Source organism: Nematostella vectensis, chromosome 7, assembly GCF_932526225.1.
Source record: "Nematostella vectensis chromosome 7, jaNemVect1.1, whole genome shotgun sequence".
NCBI classification, from domain to species: Eukaryota; Metazoa; Cnidaria; class Anthozoa; order Actiniaria; family Edwardsiidae; genus Nematostella; species Nematostella vectensis.
This window is the reverse complement of record NC_064040.1, coordinates 9,029,843-9,056,317: the sequence shown is the minus strand read 5'-3', so window position 1 is coordinate 9,056,317 and position 26,475 is coordinate 9,029,843. Positions and strand designations below refer to the sequence as shown.

At 41.1% G+C, this 26,475-nt stretch overlaps 3 protein-coding genes across 12 annotated transcripts; 2 read left to right on the top strand and 1 right to left on the bottom strand.

Moving 5' to 3' along the window:
• The first annotated feature begins 594 nt into the window (after window positions 1-594).
• Window positions 595-26,475, top strand: LOC116611361. 2 transcript variants are annotated; one of them, XM_048730133.1, is made up of 3 exons: window positions 595-647; window positions 25,270-25,454; window positions 26,137-26,475. In XM_048730133.1, exons 2-3 carry the CDS (start codon window positions 25,272-25,274, stop codon window positions 26,332-26,334), a joined length of 381 nt encoding a protein of 126 aa, XP_048586090.1. In that variant the 5' UTR covers window positions 595-647; window positions 25,270-25,271; the 3' UTR covers window positions 26,335-26,475. The 2 variants fall into 2 exon arrangements, with proteins under 2 accessions (XP_048586090.1, XP_048586089.1); XM_048730132.1 differs by lacking the exon at window positions 595-647 and adding an exon at window positions 24,597-24,753.
• Window positions 2,013-10,605, top strand: LOC116618382. Of its 4 annotated transcripts, XM_048730121.1 has the most exons (17): window positions 2,013-2,171; window positions 2,299-2,511; window positions 3,431-3,490; window positions 3,874-4,251; window positions 4,530-4,634; window positions 4,998-5,236; window positions 5,450-5,628; window positions 6,155-6,251; window positions 6,570-6,905; window positions 6,998-7,115; window positions 7,246-7,337; window positions 7,442-7,547; window positions 7,986-8,279; window positions 8,521-8,688; window positions 8,923-9,093; window positions 9,216-9,271; window positions 9,416-10,605. In XM_048730121.1, exons 1-17 carry the CDS (start codon window positions 2,153-2,155, stop codon window positions 10,307-10,309), a joined length of 3,525 nt encoding a protein of 1,174 aa, XP_048586078.1. In that variant the 5' UTR covers window positions 2,013-2,152; the 3' UTR covers window positions 10,310-10,605. The 4 variants fall into 4 exon arrangements, with proteins under 4 accessions (XP_048586078.1, XP_048586080.1, XP_048586079.1 ...); XM_048730123.1 differs by lacking the exon at window positions 3,874-4,251; XM_048730122.1 differs by lacking the exon at window positions 2,013-2,171 and having other exon boundaries at window positions 2,372-2,511; window positions 2,901-3,490.
• LOC116606145 (PAB1-binding protein 1-like) lies at window positions 14,860-21,584 on the bottom strand. 6 transcript variants are annotated; one of them, XR_007312217.1, is made up of 10 exons: window positions 21,416-21,584; window positions 20,542-20,585; window positions 20,009-20,170; window positions 19,493-19,590; window positions 18,934-19,123; window positions 18,061-18,114; window positions 17,858-17,886; window positions 16,927-17,067; window positions 15,464-15,653; window positions 14,860-15,093 (listed from the first exon to the last, which is right to left on the bottom strand). XR_007312217.1 is itself a non-coding variant. In XM_048730131.1 (6 exons), the coding sequence occupies exons 4-6, from the start codon at window positions 16,975-16,977 to the stop codon at window positions 14,909-14,911; spliced, it is 426 nt and encodes a 141-aa protein (XP_048586088.1). In that variant the 5' UTR covers window positions 16,978-17,067; window positions 17,858-17,886; window positions 18,061-19,123; window positions 19,493-19,975; the 3' UTR covers window positions 14,860-14,908. The 6 variants fall into 6 exon arrangements, 3 of the variants coding, with proteins under 3 accessions (XP_048586088.1, XP_048586087.1, XP_048586086.1); XR_007312216.1 differs by having other exon boundaries at window positions 18,061-19,123; XR_007312218.1 differs by lacking the exon at window positions 20,009-20,170 and having other exon boundaries at window positions 18,061-19,123.

The following is a 26,475-nucleotide window of genomic DNA, read 5'->3' as shown; positions in this document are numbered from 1 at the left end:
CAGCAAAGTTTACAAGATTCCTGTTGTTATTTCAAATTAGTCACGCAATGGCTATCACGAAAGGAAAACGACACGAACGCAAACTCTCTCGTTGATTAAACCTTTCTCAGGACCCACTGCTCCTAGAATAGTCCAAAAGTGCATGGTTCTTAATGCCAGATCTCTTGCCAAGCCTGACGCAGCCCCGGCTCTTTATGCTGAGCTGAGCTCAAATCACAGGTAGCCCAGGCAATGGTTTCGAAGCTTGTTCGTAGCTTGGAATCGGCTGTTATTCTTAGAGGTAACACGGAGCGAAGCAAACTTATTAGCCTGCGAGGTGGAAAGTCTGCAAGGCTGTCATCGGCGCATAGTTATCTGTTATATAAATTAAACAAAAATAAGAGATAACAGATTTATACTTACCTTGCTTCGAAAACTGATAGTTCTGAATTTTAGACCACGAAAAATTATGAAATCCGTATCGAATGCGCCGGTGACAGCCTCGCGCTATAAGTTGTTTGCTTCGCTCCGTGTTCAGCCGAGCGTACCTTATTGCCAACGGCACCTATCCGGGTGGAGCCAGGCCAATATAAAGCAAGCAATTCGAGTGTGTTGAGCTGGGTGCCAACGGACTAGGATAAAAAAGCGGACACCTCGATCTTACACAGGTAAGGTTTCCCCCCTGATCTAAGGGTTTGGGTAGACTAAAACATTGCAGAGATAAGATGCATAAAATGATGTTAATCACCAAGAAAAGAAGCACTTACTCTAAAAGATAATAACAATGAATGTATTAGCGTCGGACATGGCAGCCAATTTGAAACTCGCGATGTTTTTCATCGCTTTTATCGCTGGGTCTTGGATGGGGAACCTCAATGCCCCTCATTACTATAATATAAGAGGCTACTCAGCGTATTCGAGCATAACCGTGAGGAATTTGCTGCCTTGGAGGCTAAGATTTGCCAAGTTTTCGTTCAGGCCGATTAGCATATGGCACAAGCGTGGACATATTTCTCTTCTTCATCCGTTCCCGCCAGATTTGACAACTTCAATGAACGTCGGATGCAACCCGGGACCAGACAACTTAGACCACTGTCCAGTTCGCCGGAAATATAGACGATGCAGGCCCGGGAAAAAGGTCAAGGAAAGACTAAACAGCAAAGTTTACAAGATTCCTGTTGTTATTTCAAATTAGTCACGCAATGGCTATCACGAAAGGAAAACGACACGAACTCAAACTCTCTCGTTGATTAAACCTTTCTCAGGACCCACTGCTCCTAGAATAGTCCCAAAGTGCATGGTTCTTAATGCCAGATCTCTTGCCAAGCCTGACGAAGCCCCGGCTCTTTATGCTGAGCTTAGCTCAAATCACAGGTAGCCCAGGCAACGGTTTCGAAGCTTGTTGGTAGCTTGGAATCGGCTGTTATTCTTAGAGGTAAAACGAGTGGATTGAAGTCGCGATTTTTTGTGAAACATTGCCAATAAAATTGCCTTAAAACTTAGAGCATGCCTTGTTGTTGTCATATTTATGTGTAATATACGATTTTGGGGGGTTTTTGTAACGGAATATATGACTTCTCTCCCCCTACTAAGGAAAGAAACAAGGTTGGAGGCGCCATGTGTTCAGCCGAGCGTAACTTATTGCCAACGGCGCCGGTCAAGGATTCAAATCGCTGCTTACTCGTTTTAAAAAATGGCTAGCGGCCAGGGAAAATGATTTAGCTCGGATGTTTTGCCACATATCGAATGTAAGTGTACCCTGGCATAGGTCTGCGAGATAAAAATATTTCGTTTGTTGTATTTTCCTCGCGAATTTCGACGGTATTTGAGTGCTACCGAAAATGGCGCCTACAACCTTGTTTCTTTCCTTAGTAGGGGGAGAGAAGTCATATATTCCGTTACAAAAAAAACCCCAAAATCGTATATTACACATAAATATGACAACAACAAAACATGTTTTAAATTTTGAGGCAATTTTATTGGCAATGTTTCACAAAAAATCGCGAGTTCAATCCACTCGTTTAACCTCAACATGGTCTCGAGAATGAATTAACGATTATCCTTAAATGTTATTTGACCACTGAATTAATGATAGTCATTAATTCATTGTCATGCGCATGGACAAGTGAATTATAAAGCGTTCGGCGCAGCGTCTAGGTATCACACATCCAATATGGCGCCCAAATCTCGTGGTAAGTGGGACGCAGTTCAGCGCTGTTTAAGCTTTTACTGACCATCATCAAAGGCTCTTTTGGAGATGTGTAAACGATGGGAGCCTTTGGCGATTTTTTTTTTACCTCCTCGTCTATTTTTTTGTAGGTAAAAGAAAGAAATCCGTAGAAGAACTTCTCAAAGAAGGCAGAAACTTGCTTGATCGGCAAGAAGTAAAATCAAAGCGAAAGAGGAAACCGGTTCGATTTTTATTTTCTACCGATCCAGCCACGGGACTCAGAAATAACAAAGGGACGTATAAAGGTCAGAAAAAATCTAAAGAAAAGAGGCTGAACCCCGAGTTTGACGTCTCTGGCGAAGGTTAGTTGTCAAGATGAATGTGTGAGTGCTCAGTCTAAACACTTTTTTATCTTGTCTATTTGTTGTTCCTGTAAAACATTACTACTGCCAATATGTTATTTCCCCCTAATAGTATCTACTGTGCTGGTTTTTGTAACAAGTTGGGCTGGAGGTTTACTTGAAAAGCTATTTCAAGTTGAATATTTCCCGTCAGCAGGCTAGTTGAATAGAGGATCACCACTTGAAATATATAGGTGATATAAAGCGCTAGAATATTAATGATGAAGTGGCGGTAGCCACGGAACTTCTGTAGAACTATTATAACGTTTTATAACACATTTTCAAGTATTATTTACATAATTAAAGCGCTATAATGAAACAAAGATCAAGTCTCACAAAGTCTTCTGTAGAATCTATTCTCCATGGCTGCAAGCACTCAAACAATCCTTGAATGGCACCAATACGTGCATGCTCTGAAGCACTTAAAGCTGGCAGGATCAGTGGACTCAACATGATTGCGTAAATGAATTGACGATTATGATCAAATAGCAAATGCGCTTGAATTGACTCATAACATCAAGCCGGTCATGTGCGCAGAAATGTAATTCGGTAAGTGTCTGCGCATGCATGAGTAACGAGCTAGCAAAATGGCGGATGCCTCCTATTACCTCAGAGCAGTTTTGTCCCAAGGAGCTGGGAGCTCCTCAGTTCCATTCCTCAGTTTCAAAGTTGGACACCCCAATCAATTTGAAAGTTGAATTTGCCATTTTAATTATTCTTTTTCGATTCCCTGATGTAATCACTTGCATAAGGGACTGACACAGCAACATGATTTTATCAAATGTGACATTGTTATCAGTATGTGTCAATGGTGCTAAAAATCTACTGTAACATTTATAAGCTTACTTTATATTTATGATAAATCAATATAATCTTACAGAGACTGAAGAGACAGCAGAACACTGCATTCCAAATGATGGAGAAAATGCAGATTTGTCAGGTAAACAGACATTTTTTATTCCAAATGCATCAATAATGTATCTACTAATAGTTTGCAGTAGAAAGACATGGTGATATTTATTATTTATTCATTCATTCATCCATCCATCCATTCATTTATTTATTTATTTATTTAACTTTTATTTTTATTTTTTTGTAATTATGTTCAACTGTTACATAATTTGATTTTTTCTGTCTTGCTCACCAAACCAAATTCAGTGAAATTTGATATGGCACTGGGCTACATAAAATCCAAACCTTATAACTGTAAAACTCGCAGATGATGAAAACAGAGAATTTGAATTACTAAATGCATAGAGAAATACAGCCCCACCTTTAAATTTAGTGTGCCTCTTACCCTTTTGTATTTGTATTTACAAGCAGATGATTTTACGGATATTTTAAGCCGAGCAAGAGAACTGCTGAGAAACTGGGAGGGACAGAGCAGGCACAGGCCTTCCTGGAGCGAAAGATCCATCACACTACAAGAAAGCTGGGAATCTCTGCGTTCTCAGCTATTCAATGCTAAACTAGAGTCGTTTGCAGTAATGCCCAGCCAAACTTGCATGCTTTGTATTAATAAAATGCCAAGTATACAGTGCTCAGACTGTGGACCAAGAACTGCTTTGTGTTCTGAGTGTGATATATCTGTACATAAAAGCAGTCCATTCCATGACAGACAGGCACTGGTGAAGGGCCATTATGTTCCAATAGTGCCCTGCTTATCATGGTGTACTACCTCAGAGACCTGGAAAAATGAGAGTAAGCATGAGAGTAAAAGTGGTTGAAATAATTATTTACTGTAGTGTGTTTAATATTTTACTTTGCCTTACAGTGTATGTCTTTGTAGTTTTCTTTAAGCCACTCTGTACAGTGTATGTTTAACAAAACAAAAACAGATCAATACAGTAAATGAACAGAATGTTGTTTCTTCAGAGAAAAGTTTTCTTCCATTACCAGTTTTCCTTAAGTATTTAAGTCCAAAGTATTTAACAGTATTATTCTAATGCTTATATTGTGGTGCTTACATTGTGTTTAAGGTAAAAGTATCCCTACTAAAGATGAGGTCTATTGCCCTGAGTGCAACCACAAATGCTGCATAGCTGGATTCCTTGAATCACATATATTTGTTGTGACTATGAAAGGTATATAGCATTGTTACATTATTGCTAATACAATTTACAGGTCATGAACATTTATTTAATCTAAGGTCAAATATTCTATATCTTTGTACATTGACAACATAGATACTTACTTACAGTATGCTCATTTTCCCCTGGGGTCCACTTTTTCTCACAGACTCCTGAGCCCTTCTATCCACATCGCTCTGACTTAATTCCTTATGCAGTCGATTATGATATTATAATTTCAAATCTAAAATAACTTTTGGTGAGATTGTATGTTTACCATCAATTCATAACTGTTGCCATCCAGTAACTTGTTAAAGATATGTGCATTGAAAATGTGCATTTAAAATGACTTTAAATGTTTTTATTATTTGTTTTTAGGGCGGTTTGATCTGAATAACCTGAGATACGTTTGTACCAGTTGTGATAAGACATGGGGGGGTAACCACCCCATTATTCTTGTGCAGCTCGGCTTCTGGCCAGGGAGCATAACCGGTGCATGTTACGCCTTTGATGATAGCCTCTTTGTCTACTGGGACATGCTGCAGAAGCAGGTGCCAGGCATCTCAGAAAGGGCCTTTCTCAAATCTCTTGAGGAGTTCTCCAAGTGTAGAGGGCGAGTAAGTGTATTGAAATCCACTCTTTGGATGTTGTTTTCTATCATATCTTGTCACAACAAGACTTTTTTACCAGCATAAATATCATCATATGACAAAATAGTTACTGAAGATGCATTTGGCATGCCACTGATTGACGATTACACTGTACTATTGTGGTAGTTTTCAATGTATCCTATTCCAGCCAATACAGTCCTTGTGTTATCTCTTCTGTAGGTTGGCACAGTCAATTCACAGACATTCCGGACAGCATTCCGTGAATGGAAATATTGCCAGTTTGAGATAGATAAAATCCGCCAACTTGACTGGATGACCTGCCCAGCCTGTGACGACCTGCCACATTCCATGCACGTTGATGGTAACATGAAGCTTTACCGGTTCGCATCTGCAGGAAAGTGAGTACTGTTTTGTGCAAAGCTCATTTACTTCATAATGTACAACTTGATTCTATGTTTGTAAAACTTTTGAGTTCACAACATTTAAGTTAGTAAAGCAAAGGAGCTGGATTAGCTCAGATTAAAACATGGTAAGCTTAGATTAAAATAACCAGCATAATAGTGCAAGTAGCTGGTTTCTGCTTTAAAGTTACTTTACTTTATAGTGGTAGTGGAGGTACTGTAGCTCTCATACAAGCTGTTCATGGCTGGACAGCTGTATATTGGTGCAGCTAACTACAGTTTTCATTTGGGCAAAGGTATCTGCTCTTCTGTTTACTGGTGGTTCTGCACTCAGTTATTGCCAATAAGACCGAAACAGCTGCCAGTTATGACAGCATACATGCTTCTTCACGGTTTTTTATAGCCACGGCCAAACGTTTATATCATTGTTGGTTTTTATGTGACGACACTGGTGGGCGTTCAACATGGAACTTTGGGTAACACTATATATTATGCTGACCTTACAACTTGGACCTTCTTGTAGACGTAAAGCAGACAGTTACTACGGTGAAGCCTTCATTGCCAATAACGTAAAGGTCGATGCACACTTGCAAAATGTGTACCAGTGCCCCACGAAGAAGGTATATACAACAAACCTTAACATTGGGGATGATCATTACAAGTGCAGTAATGGCGTTCTTGTTTCAGTTCATTGCTTTTCCTATAATCTTCGTTTGACTAAAGTACTATACTGGCTTGACAGTGTTAAAGTGTTACTTTCAAATTGTTCTATTTCTGTTCTCCTGTACTCTCGAGACATTATGGTTGGATCCAGGATTTTACGGGAGTATTCCTTTTCTTCACTCTTTACAACTCTAAATCGGAGTACCACCGTATTTGGTTCATGTTTGATTTAGCAACCCATTTTTCTATGCAATCCATGACATTCTTGATTCCAGAGTGACAGTTCTAATGGCATGTGTGGCGAAAGCAACTGGCGTGCTGCAGGGAATGTGGCAAAGAAGAGGAAAAACCTTTCTGAAACAGGTCTCGAAATCGCCGGATGTAGACATGCCCTTGCCCATAATGCAGTGAACATGTTTCACGGGGAGATTTATGGGTACGCGCACTATCTCCAGACAACATACTTTCTGCCAAAGGAAGTCGAATTTTTTTGGTATGACGTAGTTTGTCATTACTGGCCCTGGCTGCGGATGCATGATCCAGACACAGCGTCAAAAATGAAGCCCGCCTTATCAGTGATGCACGCCAAGGCACATTCCTGGAACTGTCAGGTCAGCACGTTATGTATATGCACAGTTCCTATTATTGTAAAATGGGCTTACATTTGTCAGATGTTACCATGTAACGAGTATTATTTCAACAGCCGCAGTGGGGAGGGCGATGGCAGGAGGGTGCTGCCGCAACAACAGGCGAAGAGGTCGAACTGATAAACAGCCACTTTTCTCGACTTGGGTCGTCCACTAAACATATGCTTCCAGAGGGTATGTTTAACTTCTTATTGTTACCATAATTACTTAAATGCGAGAAAGCTGCTTAGCCAACCTTCACCACCTATACCACCCTTTACTGAGTTAAGATTTCTCAGATGTGATTGAACTGATTTGTTTTTAGGTCGGGAAGAGCTCCTTACAGAGCATGCACAAAAGTGGAATCAGAGGAAGATAGAATCCCTCCCACGTTCATTGGCTCAGCGTTACAGCAAGGTAATATACTCTTCTTTTAGGCCACGTTGGAAGTCATATCAAGTGACAACAACGGAACAACGGAAATGTTGTTGCTGTATTCCTTGCTTTCAAATGCTCAACAGGCAGAGAAACGTATAGAAGGTCTGACTCAAGAGATAAGCGAGAAGCTTGCGGGCGTAGATGCTTCCTTTGAAGAGTGGAAGGCCGAAGTGATTGCAGTTGCACGAGGTACGATGCTTGCAGCAGTGGTTTATGTCGCAGAGACCTCTGATAACATTCAGTCATAAAGTAGCCGACACATAAAAAACTGGGTACAATGGGTACTGACCAAGAGGCATTGCAATATCGGACACCTATTTCAAAAAACGTTGTCAGTGCGAAAACGGCGAATGGCGATTGACAAATGGCAGTTCTACTACCATGGTTCTTATCAAATTTCTACTAAATGATGAAGAATATGGATAAATCAAACAATTATCCACGAAAGGTCATCAATGTATGGCTCTGACATTGCTTGAATCTATTTAACACCTTTTATTTTACGAATGATTAGTACCCGTAAGCCCCTTTCGGGCTTAGAACTGCTATTTACCATTCGCCATTTGCACTGACAACCTTTTGTGAAATAGGTGTATATAAGTTTAACACAACTTTTTTATGTTTAAGCTGAAGAGAAGTCTGCCTCTACTATTTACAAGACCTCTCCTGAAGAGGACATGCTCCTGGGCCACATCCAAAGTCTTGGTGAACGTGCGTCACCAACTCACAGACAGCTGTTGAAAGTGTTCGACATTGCTAGCAAGAGAAAGAAGGAGCTGGTAGCCCCATGTTCGCTGTCATTCGATGTTGATGGCACCGAAACCCGGCTCAAGGGCAAAACTCTTGCCTATCTCAAACAGAGGATAGTTGCTGCCCACTACGCTATCTCCCAGGCGGCCTACAACATGTCGAAGATGACAGGTTTGTACTACAGTAGCGGCGTTTAAGGCTGTTTTACTTTTAATAGTTCATTCCTGGACTCCCTTTTACTCCTCTGGGTTGCATGTACAACACAGTAGCAGGAGCATGACAGCGAAGTTCAGGGACTAAACTACTTTATCAGCAGTAAAATATTTTGAGTGTATTTTATGAATGTCCCATGCTTTCAAACAAAGCTTAAAAGTGAATAGAAAGTTCTGTATTTTGTGTTTTTATGTTTTAGATAGTGGCAAGCAAAGAAGTAAACTGCGCAAAAAAATATCGCAAACAAAAACAGAGGCAGCTGTCCTGGTAGATGCTTGGGAGAAGCTTGACTGCAGGAAGATATCCATGAGCCAAATGGAGGTCGGCCAATTTCCGTGGTGCGATAGGCATGAGGATGATTCGGCAAGTAAGATATATTCATACTGAGTTCATACAAGACGCGAAACGTTAGCCTTGCCCTATATAGACAAGTGGACGCAAGGAAATCCACATTGGATTTGAATAGGCTAATTTGCTTCTATTATTATCAAAACAAGTTTTATTTTTACACGATAATTAGATATGTTACGGCGCTAATGTGAACGCAGTGATAGGCATTTGATTTTTATTTTTGTTTCTGTTTTGTCTATTTCGTTTCTAGTTCCAGTGCGTACCAAGCGTCTTCTGGTAGACTTAGAGATGGAGAGGCGGCGGTATACCGAGGAAAGACAGGTGGTGAAAAGGGAGATGCGCTCCTTTTTGCTTTACTACTGCAGAAACTTGTTACCGTCGTTGGAGCTGCAAAAAGAAAAACTTGAAGACTTTCTTGCAGGTAATATCGCCTTTCCTGAATTGATTTTGTAATCCAAAAATGCTACATTGATAAGAAGTAATGATAAATGTTGAAAAATGTTTCCAATAGTGAAATTAAATATGCTTGTTTTCTTTTAACAGGTGACACAGGCAACCAGGTTTTGCCGATAGATATCACAACTGAGCCCCCACAACAGGTGATCAAGTTTAATCCAGCCAACAAAATGCATATGTAATGCAATATTAGCGCTAATTCGAATTCGACGAGCAATTGAATATCAATATATCAATATATTTTTGTTATGTTGTAAATTCATTATTATACTATTCTTTATCGACAGAGACGACGTTACGAATCCAACTCCCTCAGAGAGGGTGTCCTCAGGGGAAAGCTGGCCCTGGTTCAACAAGGGATCGAATTTGCGATGCGGCAAATTTCGTCAGGCTTTTCTTCCTTTGCCCCTGTACTAAATGAAGACTTGGAGGAGTTCCGTGACACTCTGCAGACGCCTGATGAAGAAGAAAACGAGGAGGAAGAAGATGACGAAGAGGAGTCTGATGAGAGTAGCGATGACGAAGGAGACGACGCAATTCCGTCTACAGCCATACAGTCTAAAGACTTAGGCCAAGGCGTCCACGCCTGGTGTTTCCCTGAAACAATAAGTCAAGGAACATTCAACGGTAGAAACGGAAGCAGTGCATGCAGCGTAATTGCCTTGGTAATTGGCCATATTTTCTGGAGCAAATCTCTTTTGCTCCCGCGTCCGTCCGCTTTGCTCCCAGAAAGTAACGTTGCTGCAATGTGCGTAGGTATCGAGCAGGGAAACAGGATTTATGACCTGCAAAGGAGCAGCCTTCCCACGCGGTACCTCTCCATAGAGGAAGCCGCAGGCTATCTCGCACCATGGTTTGACTGCTCCATTCGTGAGACCTTACCCGTCCGCCTAGAAGATCCGCACGAGGAAACAACAATCGTATATCAGTTACAAAATGCCGTTCCTCCTGTGGGGTCTTTCAATCTAGCTTGCCTTACGATAAGTTGTAGGTCTGCACTTTTCGTGATCAGCGGCACTCAAATTGCTTACTTTGATAGTCACTCGCATATGGCTAATCACGGCGCGCTAGTACTGTTATGTGCAACAGAAAACATGCGTACGTTTTGCGAGGCGTTATGGCGTTACGAGGGCTTTAACAAATCCACATATGGTAACTTATCTATGGTAGAATTCCATTAAATTTGTAGCCGGGGTCACCTGCTGAATAGACAAATTGTTAGTCGTCCCTAACTTTTACTCGCTAACATATGCGCACACGCAAATCTTCAGTGGAACATAGGGATGTGTGTCCTATCGCGATACAGAACGAGGACTCTTTACTTCGGGATATCATTTCTGTCCCAACGCAACGTTAGGTAAAAGTGATTGTATAGGCATGTAACTGTAACTGTAAAGTAGCACATTTATATTAATCCGGCGAGGCTGGGATTATCAAACAGAGAGAACTTATAATTAAAAGTAGTGAACAAATCAAATGTCGCCAGTGTAATGTCAATTTCACATTTTAAACATTAATAAAAAAATAACTAGGGGTAGGTTGTAGGCTTAGAGATAGGCGATAAGGGGTAAGCTCCACCCCAGCCCCAGAGCGGACAAGCCCGTTCTCTTTCCTTGTTCGCCTATGCGTTCCAGCACCGATTCTGACAGAGGCGTTCAGTCATAGCCTTAGGTTCGTTGAGGTAGACCCCGATGAGAGTACCCCCCCCCCCCCGTGTTGAGTTTTACCCCCAAAAAAGTGAAAACTATAGGGATCCCTCATAGCCTTAGTTTCGTTGGGGTAGATACCGAGAAGAGTACACCCCGTTTTGAGTTTTACCCTCAAAAAGTTAAAAAAGGCCATAAGGATCCCTCATAGCATTAGTTTCGTTGGGGTAGATACACAGAAGAGTACACCCCGTTTTCAGTTTTACCCCAAAAAAGTTAAAAAAGGGTAAACTATAGTGGGGTCCCTCATAGCCTTAGTTTCGTTGGGGTAGACCCCGATGAGAGTACCCCCCCCCCCCCCGTGTTGAGTTTTACCCCCAAAAAAGTGAAAACTATAGGGATCCCTCATAGCCTTAGTTTCGTTGGGGTAGATACCGAGAAGAGTACACCCCGTTTTGAGTTTTACCCTCAAAAAGTTAAAAAAGGCCATAAGGATCCCTCATAGCATTAGTTTCGTTGGGGTAGAAACACAGAAGAGTACACCCCGTTTTCAGTTTTACCCCAAAAAAGTTAAAAAAGGGTAAACTATAGTGGGGTCCCTCATAGCCTTAGTTTCGTTGGGGTAGACCAATAGACCGGTTAGGGATTAGGGTTGGGCTTAGGGTAGGGTAGGGTTACGGTAGGGTTAGGGTTGTAGGGTATGGGTATTGTTAGGGTTACGGTAGGGGTAGGGTAGGGTAAGGGTTGGGATTGGGGTTAGGGTAGGGTAGGGTTACGGTAGGGTTAGGGTTAGGGTTACGTTAGTGTTAGGGTTGGGGTTAGGGTAGGGTTAGGGTTGTAGGGTTAGGGTTGTAGGGTTAGGGTTACGGTAGGGTTAGGGTTGAGGCTGGGGTTAGGGTTAGGGTAGGGTTAGGGTTAGGGTAGGGTAAGGGTTTGGGTTGGGGTTGGGGTTTGGCTTGGGGTTGGGGTTGGGTTGGGGTTGGGGTTAGGGTTTGGGTTAGGGTTAGGGTTAGGGTTAGGTTAGGGTAAGGGTTAGGGTTGGGGTTGGGGTTAGGGTTAGGGTTGTAGGGTTGGGGTTAGGGTTTGGCTTGGGGTTGGGGTTGGGTTGGGTTGGGGTTGAGGTTGGGGTTTGGCTTGGGGTTGGGGTTGGGTTGGGTTGGGGTTGGGGTTGGGGTTCTGGTTGGGGTTGGGGTTGGGGTTGGGGTTGGGGTTGGGGTTAGGGTTAGGGTTAGGGTTAGGGTTAGGGTTAGGTTAGGGTAAGGGTTAGGGTTGGGGTTGGGGTTGGGGTTAGGGTTAGGGTTGTAGGGTTGGGGTTGGGATTTGGCTTGGGGTTGGGGTTGGGTTGGGGTTGGGGTTGGGGTTAGGGTTAGGGTTGGGGTTAGGGTTGGGGTTAGGGTTAGGGTTGGGGTTAGGGTTAGGGTTAGGGTTACGTTAGTGTTAGGGTTGGGGTTGGGGTTGGGGTTGGGGTTGGGGTTGGGGTTAGGGTAGGGTTAGGGTTAGGGTTAGGGTTAGGGTTAGGGTAGGGTTAGGGTTAGGGTTAGGGTTAGGGTTAGGGTTAGGGTTAGGGTTAGGGTTAGGGTTAGGGTTAGGGTTGGGGTTGGGGTTGGGGTTACGGTTACGTTAGTGTTAGGGTTGGGGTTGGGGTTGGGGTTGGGGTTGGGGTTGGGGTTGGGGTTGGGGTTGGGGTTGGGGTTAGGGTTAGGGTTAGGGTTAGGGTTAGGGTTAGGGTTAGGTTAGGGTAAGGGTTAGGGTTGGGGTTGGGGTTGGGGTTGGGGTTAGGGTTAGGGTTGTAGGGTTGGGGTTGGGATTTGGCTTGGGGTTGGGGTTGGGTTGGGTTGGGGTTGGGGTTGGGGTTGGGGTTAGGGTTAGGGTAAGGTAGGGTTAGGGTTAGGGTTAGGGTTGGGGTTGGGGTTGGGGTTGGGGTTGGGGTTGGGGTTGGGGTTGGGGTTGGGTTTGGGGTTGGGGTTTGGGTTTGGGTTGGGGTTGGGGTTTGGGTTGGGGTTGGGGTTTGGGTTGGGGTAGGGTTAGGGTTAGGGTTGGGGTTGGGGTTGGGGTTAGGGTAGGGTAGGGTTAGGGTTAGGGTTAGGGTTAGGGTTAGGGTTAGGGTTAGGGTTAGGGTTAGGGTTAGGGTTAGGGTTAGGGTTAGGGTTAGGTTAGGGTAAGGGTTAGGGTTGGGGTTGGGGTTGGGGTTGGGGTTAGGGTTAGGGTTGTAGGGTTGGGGTTGGGATTTGGCTTGGGGTTGGGGTTGGGTTGGGTTGGGGTTGGGGTTGGGGTTGGGGTTAGGGTAAGGTAGGGTTAGGGTTAGGGTTGGGGTTGGGGTTGGGGTTGGGGTTGGGGTTGGGGTTGGGGTTGGGTTTGGGGTTGGGGTTTGGGTTTGGGTTGGGGTTGGGGTTTGGGTTGGGGTTGGGGTTTGGGTTGGGGTAGGGTTAGGGTTAGGGTTGGGGTTGGGGTTGGGGTTAGGGTAGGGTAGGGTTAGGGTTAGGGTTAGGGTTAGGGTTGGGGTTGGGGTTGGGGTTGGGGTTGGGGTTGGGTTTGGGGTTGGGGTTGGGGTTGGGATTTGGGTTGGGGTTGGGGTTGGGGTTTGGGTTTGGGTTGGGGTTGGGGTTGGGGTTGGGGTTGGGGTTGGGGTTAGTCTTAGGGATTCCTCTTTGCATTAGTTGTGATGGGGTAGACCGAGGATTATGACTTAGCAGGCTCCGATCGCGTTCAACACAGACAGTTTTTTCTCTTGCATTAAGGACGTTCGCTAAAAAGGCAAAGGAAATAAGAGGCTGACTTTTTCATCGTAATTGCAGCTTTGGGACGAGTTTATCTGAATATTCAACTTGACGAGGTTTATCCGGACTGCTGTGACACTTGCAGCCAGCAGTTAATGAGAGAAGTGTTAGTATGTTAATGATCCCTTTGGAGTATTTTAGTGCAAAAATCTCGTGTTTTCAGTTTAATTAATAATAATATTTATTTGTAAAGCGCTAAATCTATGTGGGCATTTTAAACGAAATAAAGAAAACAAATAATTACATATAAAGAATATCTAGATTACATTAACCATTGTAAAATAAACGGAAAAAGTGCCTGTTTAAAAATAAGTCCTCGTATCCCTTAATGATGATGCATGGATGATTGTTTTTAAGGTGATTGTCAATAAACATGCCAAGATATTTAATAGTACTTTTGTGCTCGATATCACAGGCTGTGATGATGATACTAACTTTCTTCCTAGGTGATTTAATAATAATGTAGTTAGTTTTCTTAAAGTTAATGGACAATTTATTTGCATTGCAATATTTGATTACATTTAATAGTTCAGTGTTAATGGTTAGCTCTAAATCTTTAGGATTTTTAGATGAATAGAAAATGTTTGTATCGTCTGCAAATATCCTGAATTTCAGTTTTTTTTAGGAGTGTGGGAGGTCATTGATGTATAGAAGAAAAAGCAAAGGTCCAAGTGTTGACCCTTGTGGGACTCCGCAGGTAATTGGTTGAAGGTCCGATTCAGTGTTTCCTAATTTGACAAACTGTTTTCTTTCATTTAGGTAGCTTGAAAACCATTTTTGTGGGGTATCCCTAATTCCATATTTGTACATTTTATCAAGTAAAATGTTATGGTTTAGGGTATCAAATGCCTTCGAGAAATCAAGGAGAATACCACAGGTCAGCATGTTTTGATCTAGTGCTGTTTTAAGGTTTTCGATAGTTTCTAAGATTGCATGCTCTGTAAAGTGGCCTTTCCTGAATCCAAACTGATATTGAAATAAGATATTATGCTTTTCAAGATAGAAGATTAATTGATCATATACAAGTTTTTCAAGGATTTTTTTAAAGGAGAAAAGAATAGCTATTGGCCTGTAGTTTCCTGGTTGAGAGGGGTCACTTTTAAATATTGGGGTTACTCGTGAGATTTTGAAGGTATTACAAAATAAAAGAAAGCATCAATAGAAAAAGGAGGTCCAAGAACGAAACAAGCAATAAAGCAGCAGCTAACAAAACTGAAAACATTCGAAGTTTTCGGGTACAGAGAATACTTGAGTGCTTTGAGAAACAGGCCCCTGGTTAAGCAGTTATAATCACACAAAAAAACAGACTTGAAAAATAAACTGATTTATTCTGTTTTGTACATGGAGCATGCTATATTCATGTTGACGCCGCCTCGGTTGGTGTTGTCGCCGCGGGTGCCCCCGTGGGTTCCCCCGTGGGTGGTGTTGTCGCCGCGGGTGCCACCGTGGGTGGTGTTGTCGCCGCAGGTGCTGCCGTGGGTGGTGTTGTCGCCGCGGGTGACCCGGTGGGTGGTGTTGTTGCCGCGGGTGTTTTTCTTTGGGCTGAAATGGACAAACTAGTTTTTGTTATCAAATGAGGCGAATTTTTCTTGTTTTTACCAATTGGGATTATTTAATACAATGAGATTACTTTTAAGTATTTTAAAAGAGAATTTGCTCAGTATCATAAACACAACGCGACGGTCCGCCTCAACCTGATCATAATAAAGCTTGACTTGAAATTGAACTTGAAAAGTTGATAAATTTCAGCATCTCTGAATCGTCTTTTGCCCTGGGACTACTTTATTTATGCAATTATCAATACAGCATACACAAATCAATATGGTAAATATAAAAATTTACTAGGGGAGGGCCCTAGTAGTTTAAATATTGTTCTGTAAATTTTGTGGAAAAAGATATCTGTATCACAGACCTCTCATGAATCTATCAAACAAGCGGAAGGCAAGTTTGCCATCCTCGTCAGGTTTGGCCTCCTGCTGGTCCCCGATAAACTTCAGGCCCCTTCCTCTTGTGCCGTAGCAGGATGTGGTCATCCCTTTGCCGTGCCGTCCAAACATAAGGACGACCACATCCACGCCGTGCTCCTTTTGAAGGACATCTGCCTGTGGATCATGATACAAGCAAAAATAATTACTTCTTTTGCTAAACAAATATTCTTACAGTTATTATAATACAGCGTTCACTGGTTCGTAAGGGTGATTTATCATGGACAATTTTTATTAAAGACTTTTATCGGATTTGAGCCACTGTGGAAGAAAAGCCAAAATTCATATAGTCTCTGGTCTTGCCTGCGAAAAGAGCCAGCTGCAGTATAGCCCTCTGCCTATCTGTGTAATTGTTATTATTGGGAGTAAAGGCATAAAAATTACTTACATAATAATAATAATAATAATAATAACAACAACAACAACAACAACAACGACAACAACAATAATAATAATGATGACATATGATGATGATAATGATGAGGATGATGATGATTACAGTGGTAATGACAAAATATAACTAGTGTACTGTCTATGGCATCCAGCCTATTTCTCGGTTTCCGTGGTATGCCCACTACGAAACGGTCAAAATATATCTGTTTGGCATAAATGATAGATCAGAAAGAATACTAAATAACATAATTCGGCATTTGTAAAGACTTTGCAGCTAATCGACCGACCGAGTATAGCGGATATACAGTTATGCTTAGCCAGTTTTAATGTTAATTGAAATAAGTGTATTGCAGTCGTTGCCATCATTGTATGATATATCCATTGAAATACTAAGGAAAAAGTTCAACATGGAATCAAAAGAGTTGGATTTCTTTACTACAAAGACAAACATTTCTTAACTGCAAAATCGAAAACTTTAGCGAACAACTCAAGCTAGTAATAATAATTAAAATGGTAACATGATGACATCAGTTTCGGCAGTGCACCCTCTAATAAATATACTTCTTTTAATGTCAAAGACATTCCACTCTCTTACTCTCTTTTTTCATTGCTCCATATTCTGTTTGGTATCTTTCATTAAGGGTGGTAAAGGGGGGTATGGATGACATTTTCACGGACATAAAAATGGCTTTCCACGTTTTACTGGCTGAAACAAACAGCGCCTAGAAAATAACTATAAGCTAGATCTGGGTTCACGTAGACTCAAAACTGCTAAATCATGTTAGATCACGTTCCACGGAGATGGAAAATGGACGATTTCATGTTTCTCGGCAGTGTAAAACGGCCATATCTCGTTTCACGAAGACACACTTTACCACCCTGTTCATTGGCTATTCTAATGAACATATAACGGGAGTTGTCCGGGAAATCTCCTAAAGATTGTTTTCTAAAGCTTGTTTTGTATGATTACGCAATACAGTATAATAATTAATCTTACCCTATCGAAAAGATGTCCTCTTTGGTGGGTGATATTCCCATCCCCCCTCATTTCCTTCTTTTTTGGGGGAGGGAAAGGGGCCTTGCACGTTGTACAAACTCTTCATGCAAGGGCATTGCTGTCATTGCAGCTATGGCATCTCTAAAATACCATAGAGAAGAAGCATACAATTAACTGAAAGTGAAGCATACAATTAACATGCTGAAAGTGAAGCATACAATTAACATGCTGAAAGTGAAGCATACAATTAACATGCTGAAAGTGAAGCATACAATTAACATGCTGAAAGTGAAGCATACAATTAACATGCTGAAAGTGAAGCATACAATTAACATGCTGAAAGTGAAGCATACAATTAACATGATGAAAGTGAAGCATACAATTAACATGCTGAAAGTGAAGCATACAATTAACATGCTGAAAGGGCTTGGAATTATTTCACGTTTGTCGAGAAAACACCAGATTATACATATTCACAAATGGCAAAATTTTGGAAGACTAGCTGGAAAACCAACAAAGAAAGTGGACTTTTTAACTTTAAATCCTCTACTATCTTTTAAGAAATGTATAAGAGAGAACGCCAAAACGATGCCTATCTGATACCATTATGCACTAGTCAATTGAAACCCCTACCCTCATGGTCCTGGGGAAGGGTGGAGGATTAGACTTGAACAAAACTGAGAAACGCTATGCCCCCACTCCATCTGGACAACACTGCAGTCAAATGATTAGTGCAGTCAAGGTCACTAGTGTTAACCACCCTTCAGTAAACCTGAGAATTTTGGTGGCAAAAGGTTTGAAATTTGGATTGGAGTCTTGTTAACTTTGTGGTGCTCCTTTCCAGATCCAGTGAAAGATGCCCCTAATTGTATTTTTCAGCATGAGACAAAGACATCTTAATGCATCCGCCTATACAAATTTTAAATTATACCTTTTTGGGAGCTCCTCTCTTTCCAGGATCTGTAAAATAAAAGTAAATATGATTTAGGACATTTTGCTACAGGGGCATCTGACAATACTGATCTCGGCTGTTACTCTTGGTCAGTATACTTTCTGACCTTTCCCATGCAACTAGTAAAAATAGCTCCCTGATTTTTCAACTAACAAAAAAAGTGAAATAAAAAAAACACTCACCAAGCTTAGCTTGTCAAGCAAAGTGATATTGCATTGTTGTTGTCCTAACGGCCTCTAATGATAGGAAAATTGGTGTTAGTAACAAGAAGGGTGCATGTTATAGTTCTTATGGTAATTCGTGTGATTTTGACACCCTTCCCATTTCATAAGAAAATTTTTCCACTTGAAATAAGAAAAACATCGGGTGGTATCATAAATCATGGTTTGATATTGGACTTTTATGGATCACTTGTACAACTGATCATTTTCCTCAACATTTTCAGTCATATTTGTGACTAATTTTTTATAGCATTTTGAAAGCCAGTTGTGTGAATAACAATAATAATGACAATGATAAAACACAAAAAACAAAGCTTAAACAACCTTTTTCAACAACTTCGGCCATCATTAAAAATTACCCAAACATTTTTGTTACTGTAAATTCAATAATGCAACTAAAACTTGAAAATGGAAATAATGCTTTGATAAAATAGTGGAGCGGACACAAATTTTGATATTGTGTCAAGATCAATTATGTAAGAAATGAAAAAAGTTTGAAGTGAGAAGAGAAAAACAAATAGCAAACTCTTTATAAAGGATATGGGAGAATGGGTTGGGGTGGGGACATTCTTTACACCCCTACAACATATATTCCTCTTATACCCTTCATTAGGAATGGTTAGTGGATAATGTTCCAAGATGGCGGTAGAGGCACATAGACTGCTGTTATATTAAATATTGGACTGTATCAGACATTTAGGGTCTCTAATGTGCCAGATTTATTCACACAAATTCATTTTGTCTCAGCTTTTAGGCAGTTTTAGGGGTGGTCCAAGGAGGTGGTACATGGACCAGGGGTTCCATGTTTTGTGGTCTCCCAGTCCTTAGTCTCACCTTCCATAAATGTCTCAAACATTTTCTTAACCATTTTCCCAAGTTCATGGGCAGGCTTCTCCCCCTCGTGCCCAACAAAGGCTGCACCGGCACCTTCTGTGCCATAGCACTCTACTGTTGTGCCCAGACCATGTTTTTTAAATGTCAAAATGACAATGTCATTTTGGTGTTTCTGATGCAGGACGTCTGCCTAGAATCAAATAAATATGCACTGCTGTGAGGCCAGAGTATGAAATTTGAAACATGCTCCAAGAATGTGACTTGAGGGGACAGAACTTAAATTTAAGCTGACAGTGCAATAGTCTAAGGATACATTATTAGACTACATTTAGCTGCAACATAATAAACTGATTACATAATCTGAAGACTGCTGAGTGTGCATGCCTGCATGTATTCGCTTAATTGCTATTATTGTGTCATGCAAAATGATAACTTATTAATTATGTAATCCTTGACCATTCTTGCAGACATAAATCTTGGGCTAAAATGCGATATGGTGGTTCTGCATACATGTGTTTATCTGCACATGGTGCACAGTGTGGTTGAGCTGGCACCTTACCCTTCTTTTGCTCACACACAGAGGTTCCAAATGCGATATGGTGGTTCTGCATACACACGTTTATCTGCACATGGTGCACAGTGTGGTTGAGCTGGCACCTTTAAGAAAACCTATTAATTAACACTTTATTGACTGGGACTGAGGGAAACAGCAGGTTTTGTTGTCCTATTTTAACACAAAACAATGCTTTCCCAAGGTTCCAGTCAATGAAAGCTTTATTATCATAGAAAGTGTCACAATGTGAATGCAAAATGTGAGGGAATAAAAAGCAAACTCTATGTAAACCATTTGTAAATATTGACATGAATGAATGCAAAAGTTGTGTGACTTCCGGTTTAGTTTAATTCACAGTACTTAAATTGTACTGTTGCCATCATTGTTGCCTGGGGAAACCGTCAAATTTCTTCAAGTTCAGGTGATGCACCCTCTACCAAAATTAGATACTAGAAAACGTGAACTTTGACACTTGGTGTATAATAGATGAAAAATTTTATTGTAATTGTTAATATCACACACCCTATAATACATCATGTCTTTCTGATTGGTTGGGTTGGTTGTCCCTTTCTTTTCAATAGCATCATGGTTCGACTTGACCTTCTTTGCAAAAATGTATGAGCAGTTTTCATTTTTGCAGCTGCGACATGCAGTAGGACAATTTGTACCACATTCTGGACAGGCCTATGGTAATAAAAACAGAAATTTTAATAAAATAAATTATCATACAACTAAGAACAAAGCTCTTTTTTATCCAGGTATGCACACAGAATCAATTGGAGACAATCCGCTTCAATACAATGGCCACCATTGTGACATGTAAAGCAGATAATGCTCAGGACAATGTCTGCTTTCCATGTTACAATAGAGGCTATCCCATCACTCTATGCGCATACCTGGAGAAAAAAGAGCAGCAATTTTCAATCTTTAGCGTAATTAATTTCACAAACATGATGCATAGAAGACTAGCAGTAACTATTAATACAGTATTATAAACATGATAAATTATAAAAAAGATGAGACTTTCTTATTGAGTCAAACACTGTATGTCATACCTTAAGCCGCGGTACTATCTTCTTGTTTGGTGTCTGTGGTTTGTCTTTTAATAAAAAAGTAATAAAATGTGTTACAATATATTAAAGGTTTTTTTTGCATGGCCTGTAAAGTTTGCATGGCCTGTAAAGTAAGCATAACATTACCATAAACAGAATTTCATAACATATCACTAAAAAAATCTATATTTTTATATATTCTGTGTATATATCGAGTTCGTGGGGTCCCGCATAGAGGAGGAGCTTGAGGGTATCTTTAAATGGATATCTAATAGCATCTGATTAGAAAGTATCTGATAATATCACAATATCCGGGAGTCCTGCATAAGGATGGATGAAGTATCTAAATAGATGTCTAATATCACTCCTGCAATTTATCCTGAATTATAAAATAGCGCTGATAGAAAGCATGGTATTCGGAATATATATTTGGTTTATAATAACATATTAGTACATTTGGTACGCATATTTAAGCCAACTTGGCTATAACAGTTTAGCAGCCGAAGATAATGTAACAGGGATGGTTTAGACGTGCAAACAACTTTGACTTGGGAACCTTTCTTCTTGAACTAAAGCAGCTGTATGGGGACCATGGACGAGAGTATTATCGCATGGTAGCTAATATGCTCCATTGCTTTTGTAAGCTTATTTCAGAAATATTTCGGATCACGTTGAACGATCGAAGCATTCCACACGTGATAGATCATCGTACTTATCGATCAGGATTTCTTTATACTTTTCCCGCATTTGAACTACGAAATCGAAGTTTGTCAAAACGAGAGATCAAATATTTGAATAAAAATTTCACGCTCAATGAACAATTGACAAAACAAATCGTTTTAAGCCAAGTATTTCAAAAGGTATCGACCTCGCTTACCAGTCATCCTCGCTTGCTTCAATGCTTGCAATTGAATGCTTGAGTAGTCAACCATGTGATCAACAACACCTTAGCATCCGCGCCTTGCGCATGACAATGAATTAATGACTATCATTAATTCAGTGGTCAAATAACATTTAAGGATAATCGTTAATTCATTCTCGAGACCATGTTGTTAACCTCTACGAATAACAGCCGATTCCAAGCTAAGAACAAGCTTCGAAACCGTTGCCTGGGCTACCTGTGCTCAAATAAGATCGACATATGCTTCGTCTCTGAGTCATGGTTGAATAAAAAGATTCTATGCACTTGATCTGCCCTGATGATTATGTGATGGTGAGGAAGGACCCAGCGGATCTCAGAGCTGGTGGAGGGAATGCAATCATCTGCCGAAATGATTGGAAGATCAGTGCTCAATGTAGCTGCTAGTTTCGAATCTGAGACTATTTGGTGCATAATAACAACACCAAACTCGGAATTTTATGCGGCTAGTATATACCACCCTCCAAACCCAGTCTATGATGCAGCTGAATTACTTGACTTCATGTCTGATAAGTGTGACCAGATTTTACTGGAGAACGCTAATGCTAAGATCATCATAGCTGGTGATATAAATCAGTTGAACATTAGTGAGTTTACGCGTCAACATGCATTACACCAAATGGTCAAGGTCCCCACCAGGGGAGAACGTATTCTGGATGTCTTTCTCACTAATTATCCTTTCCTATGGAAACATGGCTTAGTGAACAAAGGTCTTGTAAGATCCGACCATCTTGTAGTCACTGTACCGCCATTGGCCCCTGTTAAACCCAGCAGAAAATATGTCAGCCTCAGGGACACGCGTGACCATAGGAAGGTTGCTATGGACTCGAAATTAGAGATCTCAAAGCTGAAGTGGGCTGAAGATTTCAACTTTGAGAATCCTGAGGAATGCGTACGAACTTTTGAATGACAGATTGTGGAATTTGTTTGATCAAAGCTTCCCCTGTATCAAGGTCAAAATGTCATCCAGAGAACCACGCTATATGTCGCCCTTGGTCAAACATCTCTGTAACATCAGGAACAAGTCTTCACGGTTCGCAGCGAGGCTGAGAACACCATACGCCAAGAAAGGATTAATAAATTAATCCGCATGAACCAGGTGATGTCTGTTCAGAATGAAAACAAGGAACACTCTAGGGGCTCCAAGGGGTGGTGGGACGTAGCGAATAGGATTACGGGAAGGAAATCGCAGGGGACTCCTGTTAGTATGGTGTTACAGCCTGATGAAATTAACACCTATTTCCAGGCCATTAGCACGGATGATGAATATAAAGCTCCGGCGCTAGTGCCGGTACCTGAGGGTTGCAAAGTCCCTTCTATCGACGAGCACGCAGTAACAAATCTCTTAATTCATCAAAAGAGAACTGCTTCTGGGCCTGATGAGTTCCCATATTGGCTCTGGCGAGATTATGGCCATCACCTGGCACCTGTCATTACCAAAATCTCCACAGCTCTCTTAAACATCAAATGGTCCCTTCTCTGTGAAAACTAGCTAACGTGACACCCTTTTCCAAAGAATCGCCATTGCACGAATGCAATCAGTTACTTCCTATATCATTGACTAACATCATAATGAGAATCTTCGAAAGGCTGGTCTGCAAACAAGAAGTGTCATCTGCTCTGAACTCACAAATACGATCTGATCAGTTTGCCTATAAGCAATGCCACAATACCACCATGGCCTTGCTTAAGTGTCAGCACTATTGGCTAAACTGGTTAGACACGGACGTTGGCTTCGTCAGAGTATTTTCTTTTGATTTTAGCAAGGCCTTCGACTCTGTTTTCCATGAGATAGTATGCAGAAAGCTAAAGTGCTATGATATTAATTCTTATGTCATTAACTGGATTGTTAGCTTTTTGGGTAACCGTAAAAAGAGTGGTGGTGGATGGAGTGTCAACGAAGTTTGTCGAGATCGACAGAGGTGTTCCTCAAGGGCCTGTGTTGGGACCTGTCTTGTTTTCAATTATGGTGAACGACATTATCCCGGTCAACCCTAGTAAGATACTCTTGGTTAAGTACGCCGATGACATCACGCTGAGCATTTCTCAACGACATAACGCTGCTGATTTATCTTCAGTTGAAGTTCAGAATATCAAGAATTGGTCAAAGGAAAATCGAATGACGCTAAATCTCTCCAAAACATGGGAAATAGTAGTCAGGGGAGGACAAAGAAGCCCATTCCAGAACCTGAACCAGACATAAGTAGGAAAGAGGAACTTAAATTACTAGGCGTGACGTTCAATGAACAACCATGTAATTGGGACACTCATTTTGAACAAATGATTTCTAAGGCCAGCAGTAGGTTATACATTTTAAGAGTTTGTAAATTTTACGGATACACCATGCAAAAACTCACTCTTTTGTTTGACAGTCTCATTATGTCCCTGTTCTATTATACTATTGAAGTCTGGGCCTGTGCATACGACAGCAAGTATTTATTGCAAGTCGATCGTTTTTGTAAGCGTGCTGCTAGATACGAGTACACAACCAGGTACACACCAATTGCAAAAATAATCAGAGATAGGGACGTCAAACTATGGGGGAGGATAACATCAGATGACAACCACTGCCCGAGTTGCATGCTGCCGAAACGGAAAACCCGCAGCCTGAGGAAAAGGGGACATGATTTTATCTTGCCGCAAGTAAAGACTGAGCTTTTCAAACGCTGTTTTGTAAATAGATGTCTTTTTAACCTTATTTAGTAGAGAAGTATATAAGTAGTTAATGGTTTGTAACCCGCCACGTCTGTCTGTCGGGATTATTTTTAATAAAGATATTATTATTATCATCATCATCATCATCATCATCATCATCATCATCATCATCATCATCATCATCATCATCATCATCATCATCATCATCATCATTATCATCATCATCATCATTATTATTATCATTATTATTATTATTATTATTATTATTATTAAGATGCAGGTTTACTCGATGTATTTTTTTCTGCTTTCGCTTACATTTTGCCTGTGGCAATTGTATATCAAATTCAGTGATTGTTAATAATAAGAGAATTTGATTAATGAAAGTTTCACTTAATATTGCTTGTTAGGAATTGTAGCTTTGCTTGTTTCTATTTACCTTCGTTAGTTTGTCTGCCAAAACAGGTACCCTTTTAGTTTCCAAGTGGCTTGTTAGAGCATACTCTGTTCTGGGCGTCACCAGCGTGTTCCTTCCTCACAAATCACTCCACAACAACACGGATCTCTGCAAGCTAGAATGCGAGTCTGTTGGCAAAAACTCTCGTTGCTTTTGCTTATACCATATTTGGCCAGAGGGGAGAAAGGTAAACAACACTGTTGGTTCATTACTATTGTATGTTAACGTGTCCAGTGGCCCATGCGTTATCGATCAGTTTGTTTGCTTATTGGGGCTATGAAAACGCCGGGAAATAAAGCACTAAATAATAATTCTCAATGCTTTTTAACTTCAGTCAATTTCTTTGTATTGCATTTTCACAAGTTTTTTCCGAAGGCGTCCTTGTTAGCGAAAAGTTTGTAAGATGTTGTAGAGTTTGTTTCTTGTAGAGTCTATGTTTCTTGTATAACATTTTTGCTGTATTTTTCTGTCTGTTATGGCGGGGATATCCCACATTATTTATCTTTTACGAGAGTTTTAGTCAAATAAGCTTGAAAATAAGTCACCAAGTAGTATGATGTTTTACGTCACGACTTTTCTCTTGGAAAAGATTAAATTGTAAAGGAAAAAGAAAAAGATAATCACCTGTGTCCTTTTGGTTTTGTGACCTCTCTTTTACAACTCCCATTTTATCTATTATGACGTCCTATATCCTCTATCAAAGCAATGCTGGAGCGACACCGGCGTGGTTTCCGGTCGTATTTCTATAACTACCTGGACGAGATAGCGATGTCTATCTGTTCAGCAATCCCAGCAGACGGCCCAGGGCTGATATACGCCGTACGGAGGACATGTGGAGACAAGGACGACTGCCGTAAAATCTGCACAGACCCCAAGCTACGAGAACAGGTCAGTTATAGGATAATGAGGGACAAATTGTCAGATATATGGGAGCGGGGAGGGGCGCTATAGCATAAAGTAATAAAGACAGGGAGGGCGAAGTGAAGCAGTGGAGAGGAAAAGAGGTCATAGCAGAGAGTAAACAGTTTGCAGTAAGTGTCATGAAGTTGGTAGTGGATGACAAAGTTGACAGTAGGTGACATGAAGTTATAAGTGGGTGACATAAAGTTGACAGTGGGTGACATGAAGTTTGTAGCCGGGGACATTAAGTTGGCATTTGGTGACGTGAAGTTGGCAGTGGGTGCATGAAGTTGGCAGTGGGTGACATGGAGTTGACGGTTGGTTTTATGAAGTTGGCAGTTGGTGTCATCAAGTTGGAAGTGGGTGACATGAAGTTGGTAGTGGGTGACATGGATTTGGCAGTGGGTAACAATGAATAGCTAAGGATGTTTTAAGAATCGCGAACCTCACGATATGATTGTGTCTCTGGAAATTAAAGTAATAAGGGTAATGGGTTGGGGTTTGGTTACAGTTCGTAGTGGGTGACCTTGATATGCTGCTGAGTGTCTAAGAGTTTAGTACTAAGTGGAAGTGAGTAATTAACAGTTTTAGTCACAAGCATCGGTGACAGGTGTTGACATTGTTCCTTATTACGTACGACCCTAGTGACTTGGTTAAACTAACATCTTAGGGCCCTAAAGAAGTTCAGCAATTAACCTGGAACTGTACCGAGTCCCTCCATGTATACAAGAGACAGCCCTCCCTGGCTGATAACTATGACAACTACACGGACTCTCGTAAGCTTGGCCTGGCTGTCTTCAGGCATCACTCGTGTACCGTGGTGGGCTGTGGACCCAACTACTGCTGCTGTCGAGCCGTGGCGCTCTAAGGATCGTTCACGTATCGAATAAGTTTGACGCCGACAACGTTGTACGTTGTACGTTCACATCTCATACTCGAACTAGCAGGGTTTTGTCCCTTGTGATTTCTGTATCCCTTAACAAAAATGTAATAAATCTCAATTGCCTTA